The 13,956-nt window shown below is 39.0% G+C and overlaps 1 protein-coding gene across 5 annotated transcripts in view; it reads right to left on the bottom strand.

Annotated features, from left to right (window-relative positions):
- Positions 1-538: 538 nt before the first annotated feature.
- Positions 539-13,956, bottom strand: part of LOC100769090 (protein argonaute-3) — a 103,006-nt gene continuing 89,588 nt past the window's right edge. For 4 of the 5 annotated variants that reach the window (XM_035439617.1, XM_027399284.2, XM_027399285.2 and 1 more), the window contains one exon: positions 539-13,590. In XM_035439617.1, the coding sequence (XP_035295508.1) occupies positions 13,482-13,590 (109 nt within the window). In that variant the 3' untranslated portion in view covers positions 539-13,481. The remainder of the gene's footprint in view (positions 13,591-13,956) is intronic. The other variant, XM_027399283.2, reaches the window with a different exon arrangement.

The raw sequence follows: 13,956 nt of genomic DNA, 5'->3' as shown, positions 1-13,956 counted from the left end.
TTTATTGCAGGTGTCAGTGGAAGTTACATTTTAAACTGAGGATAAGCAACAATAAGACCATTATTTTTTTAAATGAAGGAGTAAAAACAAACAACACAGAATGCTTCTTGTTTGGTCACAGGGCATTTTGGTGACAGTGTGACTTTGGAAGAATCATAAGCACTTCTTTAATGTAAGTGTTCCATATGACCAAACTGTTTAAAACTAGCTTCTTCAAGCTCAACTTCACACAGGAGGTGAAATAATTTTTGCAAATAATTTTTTAGGGTTAGATGATTTAGTCCAAAGTAGAAATTTTATTTATTTATTTATTTATTTATTTATTTATTTATCTATCATGTATACAACATTCTGCTTCTGCACACCAGAAGAGGGCACCAGATCTCATAATGGATGGTTATGAGTCACCATATGATTGCTGGGAATTGAACTCAGGACCTCTGGAAGAGCAGTCGGTGCTCTTAACCTCTGAGCCATCTCTCCAGCCCCATCCCGAGTAGAAAATTTAATACCAAATAGTGAAGACAAACATTTTTGATTAAAAACTTTATTTGCTTTCTGCTTATCATAATCACACATCATCTTTAGCAGTTAACATGACAAATCAGAGCCTGGCCCTCAGTACACAGTGATAGAGTTCAACATTTGGTGAGTCCAATGACACAGTGATCACACACACATCACTCCTAACAGAGTTACAATTCCTTTTCATGAATATGGCAGCCAAGTTCATCATTTTGTATCTTTTCTGGTCCCATAGTAACTTACAGATCAGACCCACACAGTCTTAATTGATGTTAGCATGTAGCCAAATATGTAAAAAGGTGGCAGGTAGACACATTATGAAATGCTGTGGTCTCTAAATACTACAGTAAATTGTTCTTTCTTATGAAAAGCCAACAAAGAATATGAGGTGAGCTTAGGCATGTGACAGAGCTACTTTGGGAAGAGATGAAGAAGAAGGAGGTCAGAGCCCCATCCTTGGTTGTGCCCTGGTGTCAGTAGGAATATTTGGCAAGAGCAGCGAGTATGAGAAGAGGGTTGGGGAGATTACTTTGAATTTATGTAATAGCTCAGTCTCAAAACATTCTGTTATGAACCCTGAAACAGAAGTTCACATCTGCAATACAAATAGGCACACATGGTCTAGGTGATTAAAAGGTAACATTTAAAAGGCTACGTTTCACTCCTTGGAAAGATCCCTTTAAGAAAAAGGTTATGCTTCCTCCATTACTCTTGGTTTAAAAGCAGCAGCAATTGTCTAAACAGGAGCCTTAGTAACGCTTGCTGTGTGTTTTGGGAATCTAGAGAGAGGGGCAGGGTTCCGACGGAATGGTCATACTGCCATTTTACTCTTCCCAACATGAAACAACACATTATCTTGTGAATTTAAACTCAATCCATGTAGTGTTATAACTATTTATAAATACACACATATACATACACCACCACTTTCCACAGCCTACAAATGCAGCCACATATTAGTTCACATAAATGATATTTACTTACAAGATACAGTAATACTTTTATGGGTCCATAACTGAGAGAGACATTAAAGTTACACATTACAGTAAAAACTGTTTAACAGTGTTCTGATAAATCAGTGTTAGCTATCGCACAACACACTGAAGGCATTTTTATTTACTTTTGAGACAAGGTCTTGCTCCATAGCCACGGCTGGCTTGGAATTTGGGACAATCCTCCTGCCCCTGCCTTCCAAATGCCGGGATTACAGGTGTGAGTCACCACACCCAGCTTTTTTATTTTTAAGTATAAATCTTTGCCCTGAATGTTTCACCTTGTAATTCCAATTGTTCTATTAAACTAACCACAGATACCAGCTTTGTTATCAAGAAGTTGGGAAGGCCCAAATGCTTGTAAGACTGGGAGGTCAGTAATAGAGAAGATATAAGAATAAACACTAAGTTCATCCATACCCTGTATATTTAACATACATCCATTTTCTTTACAAACAAAAACAAAAGCAACACACTTTTGCAAAAAGGAATTGTTTTATAGTTGTGGCATCGATATGCCCTTTGTAATTTCCTATAAAGAGGAGCCCCCATCTTAGAAGGAAACCAATAGGTTTCCTGTTGAAATATAAGGTCCTGCTTGCACTCCATAGGGTACCGGGTCAAATATGGTATCACTGCAGCAGCTTCTCTCTGACTTCTGGGAAAGGGTCTCACTAAGTAACATTGGCTTACCTCAAACTTGTCATCTGCCTGCGGCAGCCTCCTACATACTGGGACTAGGGGTGTCCCACTGTGTCTGGCTTGTTATGTATCTATAACTATTATAGATAAATGGTGGATGGAATTTTGAAAGTAAAGCCAAGGTCAGTTCTATAAAGTGACAAGTGAAATCAGCACACTTTTCTTCTCAGAACCTACCCTCTTCTCCAAGGGAAAGGAACACACAGGGCAAGTCTGCAGAGCAGCGGCTGAGGCAGGCAGGAAGTACAGGTGCCTGGAGACAGGCCATGTTAAAATCTGAGTGCCGGACGGCTTCACCATTAACTCAAAATGCAACTGCAACTGCTTTAGCACCACCGAAAGGAATTCGGTTTTTGAAAACTATGTTTTTGCTAGGGGTTATTACAAAGAAAAAAATGTGCCCATGTGTGGGACGTTGGCAGGAGCGACCTGACACACAATGAGGACACTTTGACAGAGGCCGACTGGAAAAGAACCTTCTCTACACTCTGAATTCTGGGTAGCTTTTCCTTTGTGGAAGTCAAGCCTTACTCACAAACAGACTGATTCTCAAGAAAGCTTGGTGAGGTAGGTGAGGGCAGCAGGTACCATCACTACGTGTCGCTGAGCCGGAGAAGAAATGCCTGAGGCAGAGCTAGTGCTCAAGTCTCTGGCTCATGTTCCACAGCCCTTTCAACTCTCAAAGGCACACATAACTTCAACAGTTCTCTTTTAGTTGTGACTTTTAAGAGTCACACTTGGAAACACCTTAGTCTCCCTTATAACTCAGGCCTGACTAAAGATGGGTTGATTTTTTTTTTTTTTCTTTTTAGAGACAGGGCCTTATATTGCCCAAGCTGACCAGAAATTCCAATGTATGATCCATGCCTGATATATGTTATTTTATTTATTTGTGTATGTGCCCACTGAGGCCAGGAGGGGCCATCAGATTCCTCAGGCATTGGTGAGCTGTGGGTTCTGGGCACCGGATCTGTGTTTCTCTGACAGAACAGTAAGTGCTCTTAACAGCTGAGCATCTCTCTCTAGTTCCTAAAAAAATTATTTTTTATAGAATTTTTTATGTACCAAGAGGTCAAATGTGATAAATATACCTACACAACAACTTTAGTCAAATAAATATGTAAGTTAAGAGGAATGAGTTGTCGAAGTATTAATCCATTCAACCTATTAAAATATACTTAAGAAGCCATGTATCAAAATAAGAACTTTTTTTCTTGGTCTGGAGCTTGTGATATAGACCAGGCTGATCTCAAACTCAGAGATGGCCCCGCCTCCTGGTGTGCAGGGATTAAAGGTGTGTGTGCCACCACGCCCAGCTAAAATAAAATAGTCTTTTGGTCATGCAGGCCTTCTGGCAAATGGTCCCGCTCCACAGTCATTCTAGACTACTATTTACTCACAGTAGAGCTCTAAGTAAACTGCCTGTGATTCTGTTCTCTGTTTAAAGAGGAGGAGGCGAGTCCTGGGCTAAGAAGGCACCCGGAAACTTTCAGTCTCTATTCTAGAGGGTCCCACCAGTCCATGCTTGCTGTTGTTGGTGGTGGTCTTTGGAGGGGGCAAGGCAGGGGCAGGCTAGGTTTGTGATTTGTGTGCTTTTCCACCCAAGTACACTGCCAGCCCTCTATGTTCCTAGTTTCTGGGTGTGAGAAGACACTTGTAGGTTTGCAAGGTCCCCATCAACAATGAGATCATTCCTGGACTGAAAAGGGCAGTATTTACAACTAGCCACCATCAGAGATCAAGTCTATTGCTGCAAAGACCAAAGCTTCCTGTTACTCCCCTGATCAAAATGAATGCTTAACAAGAACCATCTATGCCAAGATTCTTCCTTCATTCCAAGTCACCAGTGTTTTCCCTAAATCCTTACAGAAAAGTCTGGAAAGGCCCAGTTTGGTGTTTTCTAAGGAGAGAGCCACCAAAGCTACAGCAAAGCAAATCCCTCACTATAATGCAGTGGTGGCCTCTAAGACAATAGGTCTCCATGATGGACCCTTCCCTGACATCTATGTCAAAAAGCAACAACTGCTCCATTATCTGTGGTTCTGAGAACTTGGAAAATACTAATTATACAGTTTCTAGGATCCCAGCAAAGAAAAACACATCCCTGTTTCCACCCACTGCGTGCTCTCCCAGCCTCACTGCTTAGTCTTTAGAAACGTCCCGTTTTCACAGATCCTTTTGTTAAAGGTGGGAGTCCATACACAATGCATTTGAGCCACTCCTTTGACCTGAAGATTATCAAGCGGCTAATTCCAGGGAGTTTTGTTTGTTTCTCCAAACAAAAGTCAGGAAGATGAAAGCTTTAGGTGTGAAATACCAGAGTAACTTCCATCTCTAGTCTCTGATGCAGAAGGCTATGGCTATCCTAGGATGGCCTCCAACTTAATATGCAATCAAAGATAAACTTGAACTATTGCTCCTGCGTGCTGGGACTACAGGAGTGTACCACCAAGCCTACAAGCCCAGTTTGTGACACACTGGGGATTGAAATCAGGGCTTCATGCATGCTAGCCAAGCACTCTTCTGCATGAGCTACAACCCCAGCCACAGATGTAGCCTCATAAAACTGTAAACAAAATTACAGACTTGCACACAGCACTGTGACTGGGAAGAATAAACTCAGAAACAGCTACTGACCAACTTGCTCATCTTTTTTACTTTTTTTTTTTTTTGACTGTTCCTGAAGGTTCATTTATGGGATGACTTACACCTCACTGCACAGACACTTGGTCTGAAGAGGTGGCCTGCAAAAACAAGCCATCAGGTATTATTTCATTGTTAATGAAGCACTGATGCCAGGTATCTGGGTATGTGGAGCCTCCCACGGAAGCTCAGGTACCCAAAAGTTTTCAGAAGGAAAAAGGAAACTGGATGACAGACAGCCCTAAAAACATTAGTCTAAAAGAAGTATATGCCCGTCTACCTAGAGGAACGCTGACATACAGTAAAACTGGCGTTACAAGTAGTGAGCACCCTCAGAGGGGATCTATCTATACTTGCAGAAACAAAACAAAACAAAACAAACCCCACCCACTTGAAACAGTCTCCACTCTAGCCAATGAGTACTTACTTATATGGGGCTGAAGGAAGGAATTCAGAGGTATGTTTCCGTAACTAGAAGAATTCAGAGAGATGACTTAGCTAATGTCTACATGAAAGCACATGCCGGTTCATTTTACAGTGTAAGTTTTTCCATATTATAAAAAATATTATCCTATTTCCAAGTACTTAAACCTGTCCCACTTTTCTCCCTCTCAGTGAAAGAACAGAATATACTGAGAGAAGTAAAATGCACTCAGCCTTAATAACTTGACACTTAAAAATTCAAGAAGGGATAAAAATTGTCTTTCCATTTCTCCAGGAAAGAAAATCCCTTATCAAGCAAATTCAGAGTGTAAAAATAAAATGGAAATATTTTACCCTCTTAGTACATCTTTCTTATATGTTTAAAGGAATTTAATGTGCCAATATAATATTGATCCACTAAAAATCTGCAGCGATTATATACACTTGAAATTAATACTCTATAATTATATTTTTCACTGCTTTCCATTTAGTTCATGCTATTTGGCTAAAATTCTGTTGTTGAGTGTTGTATTTTTGGAGACAAGGTCTCACTGCGTAGCCCTGGCTGGCCTAGAACTCACTATGTAGTCCTGGCTGGCCTGGAACTCATTATGTAGTCCTGGCTGGCCTGGAACTCACTAAGTAGCCAAGGCTGGCCTGGAATTTACAGAGATCTGCCTGCCTCTACCTCTTCAGTACTGCAATGAAAGCTGTGCACCACCCTCCTGGCCTACTTAGGTAACTTTTAATGAGCTGAAATACTCTATTGTTCTATGTCTGCTCTTTCCAGACACCGACACTCTTTTTCTTCACTGACACTCAGTGTTGAATTAACTTTAAACTATTCTAGGAAAGTTCAGGGTAGCAAATCTTCCAAATAATTATGGGAAGGAAAATCTCATTTCAAAGACAATTATCAATGACTTGTATATCTTTTTTTGCTTGTCTTCCTGACTATAAAAATGAATCACAATCTTGATTGTGCCTAAAGCTGAAAACAAAAGCCAACAAGCATTTATCTGACAACTTCACCAAACTGCAATCGGGTGAAATGAGTCCAGTTTGTTAGTGTTAGTTTGCTTCAAATGAAGGAGAAAAACAAACCTAATTTACAAAGAAGCCCCTCCTATCTACATGCAGAAAGCCACCTAAAAACTGTCCTTAATGCCCGTTATATAAAATATTAAATATTCTAAATTAGAAAATAGTATTAATAGGTTATTGGTAAAAATCCAAAACCTATGGAATTAGTAGTTTGGTTTATATATTAACACACCATCTTAATTTCTGCTAATATTACAAAGAAAGAGAAAAGCTAGAAATAGCTATAAAAATAAAATCCTTAAATCCAACATCTAGGGCAAAATACAAAAGTTGCCAATAAATATAAACATCACAATAGAAAAATTAATTTTAAAAAATAAACTAATAATTGCTATTAAGACATTACAAAAATGAGTAAGTTTAATGTGCAAACAGGCACAGTACATGCCAGACGATCAATATAATTTTACTGTCGTCATTACACAATGTAGTAATACAAGGTTACTGAGGTTTGGTGTTTTCTGCTTTAGTCTAGTTAAGCTGACCATTTACACTGTTCATTGCTTCTTGGTATAAAAACAAGCTTCTTTCCCACAGCAATGGGTCTGAATTCGCTTATCCCCCACCACAGCCCAAATCTGCATTTTTTCTTCCCCTCATGCTAGGGATGACGTTGGGGCTTTGCATGTGGTAACTAAGCATGTACTCTACCTCAGGCTGCATTCTGTTGTGAAATAAGCAACCTTCCCCGCTTCCTGTCATTTTCCAGTCCTCCCACCCTGCAAAACAGGAATCATTGAAAATAGTCACTAGTGTCTCAGAAACAAAATTTTCCTAAAGACTGTGCTGTAACCATTTTGCTTTCTCTCTTAAACTGATGTCAGTGACGTAGCTCTTCCTCTTTAAGTATTCTTCCTTAGTGACGAGTTATTAGAAAAGTTTAGGTCAGGAGGTAACTGTGCTGAAAAAGGAAAAGTAGCTCATAATACACAGTTCCTGGCACCGTACCTTTGCCTTGGGGCACTGATACCATATCTGTTATCTTATATACATTATAGATTACTTCAAACATAGAATTAAAAATTGTATTTTCAATTTGGTGAAATTAACTTAAGACACTATTACATAAAAGCCCCTTGGTTCTCTAGAACAAATTCAGGACAACAAATAACTATATGAAACTGTCATACTTTTGGTATTCTAAATTATCTTAATTTTTTATGCCATTTAAAAAATAAAAATCTACAGCACCATCTTCAGAAAAGGCACTTTCTAAGAACCGCCTTGATTTAAAAACCAAGTTCAGTGTCTACCTGAAAAACCACTTCACTGAGACACTACTATAGAACAACAGTAGATTTTGGTGACCTTAGACATTGACTTCAAAAAGGAAGGGAGCTCACTGGCTGACTGGACGATCCTAATTTCATCATACTGTTGGTTACCTGTAACTTTAATCCAACCTTCCATACTGAAGTTTACCATCCTTTTATATTCAAGTTAAAGTCATTAACTTCTATGCTTTAAGAACACAAGATTCTTAAGATTTAAGAATATAAAGCTCTAGGGCACTCCATTTGATGGGTGAGGTGAATTTCAACTGGCCATGGATAATCAACAGAAGCCTTGTCCATTGAAAAATTGCTGACTTATATGGAAAATTATGAACTTAAATGTAACATTTTTAGAACTAAGAAAAAAAGTAAAAATATTTTTTCCTTTTGTGACATATTTTATCTATATATAGAGCACCTGGGACTCTGGGACTCAGCTGTGTTTAATTAATCACAGCATCATATCTATCCTTGCCAAGATTTTTCAGAGACAATTCTCTTTCTGATTTGTCTTTTTTTTCCCTGTTCTTTTGGGTTTGGCAGAGTTGGGGACAGAGTATTGCTATGCAGCCTAGGCTGGCCTCAAACTCTATGTAGCTCAGGTTGGTCTTGAACTCAAGATCCTCTGGCCTTAGCCTCTGGAGTGTGAGGATCACAGGCATATGCTAAGCCCAGCTGTCTTTATGATTTCTATACTGACTTAAAATTTTAAAAATTTAGAATGACATTTATTTGTGTGATGAGTGGTGCCATGGCTTGGGTATGGGGGGGTCAGAGGACAATTTATGGGAGTTGGTTCTCTTTCTACGATTTGGGTCACACGAATTGAACTCAGGTTGTCAGACTTGGTGGTGAGTGGGTGAGTGCCTTTCCCTGCTGAGCCATCTCCCACTCTCTGTACTGACTTTTACATACTTATTTGTGGCCTAGTTTTTGACTCTTTTCAAAAAATAATTTATTTTTTTATTTCATGTGCATTGGTGTTTTGCCTGCACGTCTGTGTAAGGGTGTCAGAGCCCCAGGAAATGGACTCACAGGCAGTTGTGAGCTGCCATGTGAGTGTAGGGAATTGAAGAGCAGCCAGGGCTTTTAATCACTGAACCATCTCTCCAGCCCCCCAGTATTTGGTTCTTACAGAACCACAGAAATGCTTATGTGTTAGGTGGAAAGGAAATAGGAAAACAAAGACCCTCTAATTCAGGGGTATAGCATCACTCAGGAAGACCTCACTTGATGTGAAGCTCTTTAATTATTTTTATGAAAGCTTCAAAACTATCTACAAATTCCCCAAAGGATGAGAAGGCCTAACACTTCATGTGGATAGAGCAGCTGAATCAAGAACATTGAAAAAGTGAACTGTCTTTTTTTTTTGACAGACTCACTTAACTCATAAGAGGTAAGTAAATTACAGGAACTATTAAGAATAGCCTTTCTCTGCAACAGGAAAGAACCTATAGGGATAAGGTAAATGGGTTTTTTGCTCTTGTTTTGAGACATGGTCTCATGTAGCTGAGGCTGGCCTTGAGCTCTTGATGCTCCCGAGGGCTGGGATTACAGGTGTACCTTATGTCTGGCTCAATTGAACATATAATTCAGTTTAATGACACCCAGTGGAAATTATACAGAGACATCAGTTAAATAACTTGGCAAAACATTACTGTCAAGGTTTGAAACAGAAAGGGATCAAACTATTCTACTAGTGCCCAAGTGTCCAGGTCCTTGAATTTCATAAAATATTAAGCATAGGAAAAGTCCCACTGTGTGCTTCGGATAGATGTCTCTCTGGGTTTCACATCTATTGCTGGCCTCCAAGTGCTTATACTGCCCCTGAATGAGATCTTGGAGCCATTTCTACTCAACAGCAGCTGGTTTCTTATTTCCCAAGACACACTTCAAGTCTGCCACCCGAAGATCCACAGGACAAAATGTCAGTGGGGACCACAGAGAGCCTGGCTTGGGAAACTGGTATGGGTCTTTAGAAATCGAGGAGTTTCTCTGCTAGAAGGCAGAGATGAGTCTTTATCAAGTGCCTCCAAAACACAGAGCATTCCTACTGGAATCCCTTCTGGATTCTCTTCAGGAAGCAAAGTAAGTTAATACCTCATAAGTGGAGAGGAGATATTTCTAGACTTTTTTTTTTCTGGAAAACTTGTTAACAGATAATTATTAATAAAGTGAAAAGTATCCACATTACTGTGAAAACTCAAGTACCCCCTGCAAACTGTCAATGTAAAAAACAAATGAAAAACCCGCTACATTTTTAAAGCAAAGGTATTTGGTTATTAAACTGAAACTAGAACTGTTTTAAGTACCTGCTGTTACCTTCATAGTTTATGTCCCTAAACTTGTCTCAAGAACCCAAAGGGTCTGACACTAGCCTGGCATCTTGCACACCTCCTTATTATTTAGAGCAGTAAATGTCAGACTCTATCTAAATAAATATAGCAGCTACAGAATTATCAACGTATGGTCTCAACACCAGTACTTTGATACTGTAATACAGAGACACTCTTGAGACACATTTGCCATCAAGAACATACATTAAACTCCAAACTCTTCTTCACATGGAAAACAATTGCATAAGTTGTTTAGATTGACATTGCAGTCAGTCTTATGAGACACACCATAAAGACCTGCAGGCCAACACTCATCAACTAGAGCAAGAGTAGGGGAGAAAAGCAAAGTTGCTACAGTTTCTCCATGTTTAAACTAAAAAAGGAACTTCAGAAAAAGATTAAGAATTTTATCCAGAAGCGCAAAAATAATTACTATAAATTTCAACAAGTATTTTCCATAAGCCTTTTACCATAAAATTCTAAACACAAAGTTTGTTGGCATTAAGTTTGGTATACCAAGTTATTAGTAGGCAAAATAGAAATATACTATACATAGTCTTCTAAGCTAATTATCTTAAACTAGCAAGACAATAATGTAAGAGCATTCTAAAAATGAAGCCATTCAAAAGATAAAACCTTATATTTTAGGAAAAATATTCTTCCCCTTGAAAAGTTCCTTCCAAATAGGAGTTAAAAGCAAGGGCTTTATTCTGGCAAGTGTGAGATCAAAGGTTAGGAAAAAGACAGGTGTCTATGTTGCCCCCTAACGTTCCTTGTGTGAATATGTGCAGGGGCCACAGACGAAGGAAGATGTTCTAATACACCGGACAAACAGGCTGTACTATTCTCTTCTCGTGCTCATCTCCCCAAACAGATGGGCACAGTGGAAGAATCCCTGTAGTCCCCGCTACCAGGGAGGCTGAAGTGAGGAGACTGGTGCTGGAGGTGAGCGTGGGCTTCCGAAACAAGGGAGCAAACAAACCAACCCAAATATGTTTTAGGAGTTTTTCTTTTGTCAGAGAGGAGATGGAAAAATTTGGGAAGAAAAAAACAAAGTACAAACGACACAAATATCCTTTGTAAAGTGCTTTGAAACAGTTCTGAGAGTTGCAGTTTCGATACTTCAAAGCAAAAAAGCGTAAAACAAAACAAAACAAAAAGCATAAAACATACAGTGCTTTCTTAGTTTTCTGTCAGAGGGACAAAAGATTTCATGCCTATGGGAGGACACGGGCTCAGATTTTAGGCTCAAAGTACAGTAAACTGGCAATAACAGTGAATTAAAAGTAAGAGAACAAAGGAGGCTCTAAAGTCATTGCTTGTCAGGTGCAGATGGGGGTTTGAAGGCTGATGGCGACACTGCAAACATCTGTAGTGTCTGTCCTCGGAACCAGAACAGGAAACAAGAACAGAGGAAACTCAATGCAACTTTCATGACTTACAAAGCACAAAGTTCCCTGACTCTGACGCTACTGAGAAACTCAGCTTTGACAGCTTAAAGTTATCAACTAAAGTCATTGACTAAAGAAGAGGAGAAAAGTAAATTTTTTAAAAGATTTCTCCTCCATATTTCAGAAATTTAACTAACTTTAAATGATCAAAGCCCTGAATTTCTTTGTCATTGTCTTCTTATTTTTAAAGAGAAAGTACACTGGTAAAAAGATAGAGAAAAAAAAAAAAACCATCCAGTATTTTCTTGATTCTTTTGGTCAAAGAAGCACAATTCTTCAACAAGCAAGATCAATTTTCAAATAATTAAAAATCTTCAAATCTTAAGCTGTTCGCTGTCTTTTCTTTTCTTATTCTTTCTTCTTTTTTTTTTTGAGACAGGCTTTCTCTGTATAGCTCTGGCTGTCCTGGAACTTGTTCTGTAGATCAGGTTGGCCTTGAACTCAGAGATCTGCCTGCCTCTGCCTCCCAAGTGCTGGGATTAAAGGTATGAGCCACCACTGTCCGGCTATCACTGCCATTTTTAAAACAGAAGTGCTGCTGTGTTCCTGACCTCTAGTGAGGCTTGTCTCGTTGGCTTTACTTCCTTGACTGTGGTTGTGTAAGGACATGCTCTAAAACTGAACATTGTGAAGCACTCCTTCTGAAGTTAAGGCTGTATTACTTTGCCCCCTTTTAAATGACAGGTGTCTGTCTGTTCCTCCTGTTGTCTGTGCGGAAGACCACAGACACACTTTCCTTTAAAACTACTTATTGCACTAAAAGCAAAAACTAGTTTGTTCTTAAACACGATTACATTCCCATAGAAGATGTAGCCAATGCAGCTTATAATTATTAAAGCACTATTCTAATGAATATAAAAGCAAAAGGAGCTATACTTCAAACATACATATATGTTTATACATATATACATATATATATATATATATATATATATATATATATTATATATATATGTAAGTCACATTAAGGTATGAGGGTAGTCAGTAAACTAGCAAACACCAAGAACCCCTAATTCCTTTTCTTTCCCTACTTATAGAGTTTCAGATTTTTAAAAATATTTACCCTTTATAAAAGCTTTAAGGGATTTTCAGGTATAACTCATACAGAGGCTTCAGAATATTTGTCACTGATCTGAAGGACTTCTGACAAGGTTTTGTACTTATAGCAGCTTTAGCACACGCACTACAGAGAGGAATACTTGGGTTGCCACTGTTTCTATAGACAGAGCACACATGGCAAAGGGAAATCCAGAGCAAGAAGGAGCAGACACTCGCAAACATGGCCTTAGGAGCAAGGACCCAGAACTATGTGTATGAGATAGGAGCTAGGAGTAGGGTACATAAAATAAAAACAGAAACCTAGTTTGCCATGCTTTACTTCAAATGAATCATATATATGAACGCATGACTGTCGATTGTAGCACTAGGGACAGAAGTGTAGACGCTGAATGCAAGTAGGGGGGAAATGACGGTGGCACAAAGAGGGATGCCAGGAAAAGAAAGTTCCCCAGTGGAATGAACTATAAAATATACACACAGACACATGCATATCGTTAGTCTAGATGGAGACATATATGCACGTGAAGTATACCTGTGTGTATTTAAATACACACCCCTTTATAAAAACAGAGGAGTGCACATTGTTTTCTGCACATGTAACTGAACAATCATTATTCATGTAGGTGTGTGTTTTTAAACCATCATTCACTTTTTCTTTTTTGCAAAGGTATTTGTGCTGCCAAGCAACTTGAGGTAAAGGCATTAAAAGGGTTAGACTGTAAGAAGTGAAAATAAACAACTGCAATGCTTCCTACGGGAGACTGCAAAAAAGCAGCTGGCTGGTTCCCGAGTGCACAATGGTACTTTGTTCCTTGACAAAGTAAACAATTTTCCATGGATCAACAGGACCAACCCTTACAGTGTTGGCTTCGGGATGGCCGGAGCATCCCCAGTGAGCTGACTCCACTGCAAACACACACTGTTGTTGATCTGCCTTTCAGCTCTTCCTCCCAAAGAATGCATGTGGACTTGTTAAGCGAAGTACATTGTGCGTAAGGTATCTTGGTGGATTTGTACAGCCTTTGCAAGAGCCTGTGGATCTCGCCCATTGCTCTGTCCTGAAACGTGGCTGCCTTCAGCACTGTAAGAGAAAGGATAATGAACATAAGCATAAACCTCTGTTTTAATGTAAAAATTCTGAAGATTATTACATGTAGAAAATTGCAAAAATACAAGAATGAACATTGTGTCTATCGTTTAGCTTCCATATGGCCAATCTTACCTTGGCTCTTTCATTTTCTCAGGGTTAGTTAGAAACAAATTCCAGACAGCATTTCATTTTTGCCATCTATATCTATATCTATATCTGTATCTATATATCTTCCTTGGGTAATTTGGGGAAGCAACTAAGTTACTGGATTATTCTATTTTTTAAAAAAATACTTAATTTTCAATGTGTATGGGCATTTTGCCTACACACACACCATGAACATGCCTGGTGCCATGG

Source organism: Cricetulus griseus, chromosome 2 (assembly GCF_003668045.3).
Source record: "Cricetulus griseus strain 17A/GY chromosome 2, alternate assembly CriGri-PICRH-1.0, whole genome shotgun sequence".
Taxonomy (NCBI): Eukaryota; Metazoa; Chordata; class Mammalia; order Rodentia; family Cricetidae; genus Cricetulus; species Cricetulus griseus.
Note: the sequence above shows the minus strand (reverse complement) of the source record. Positions and strands in the feature narration are given on the sequence as shown.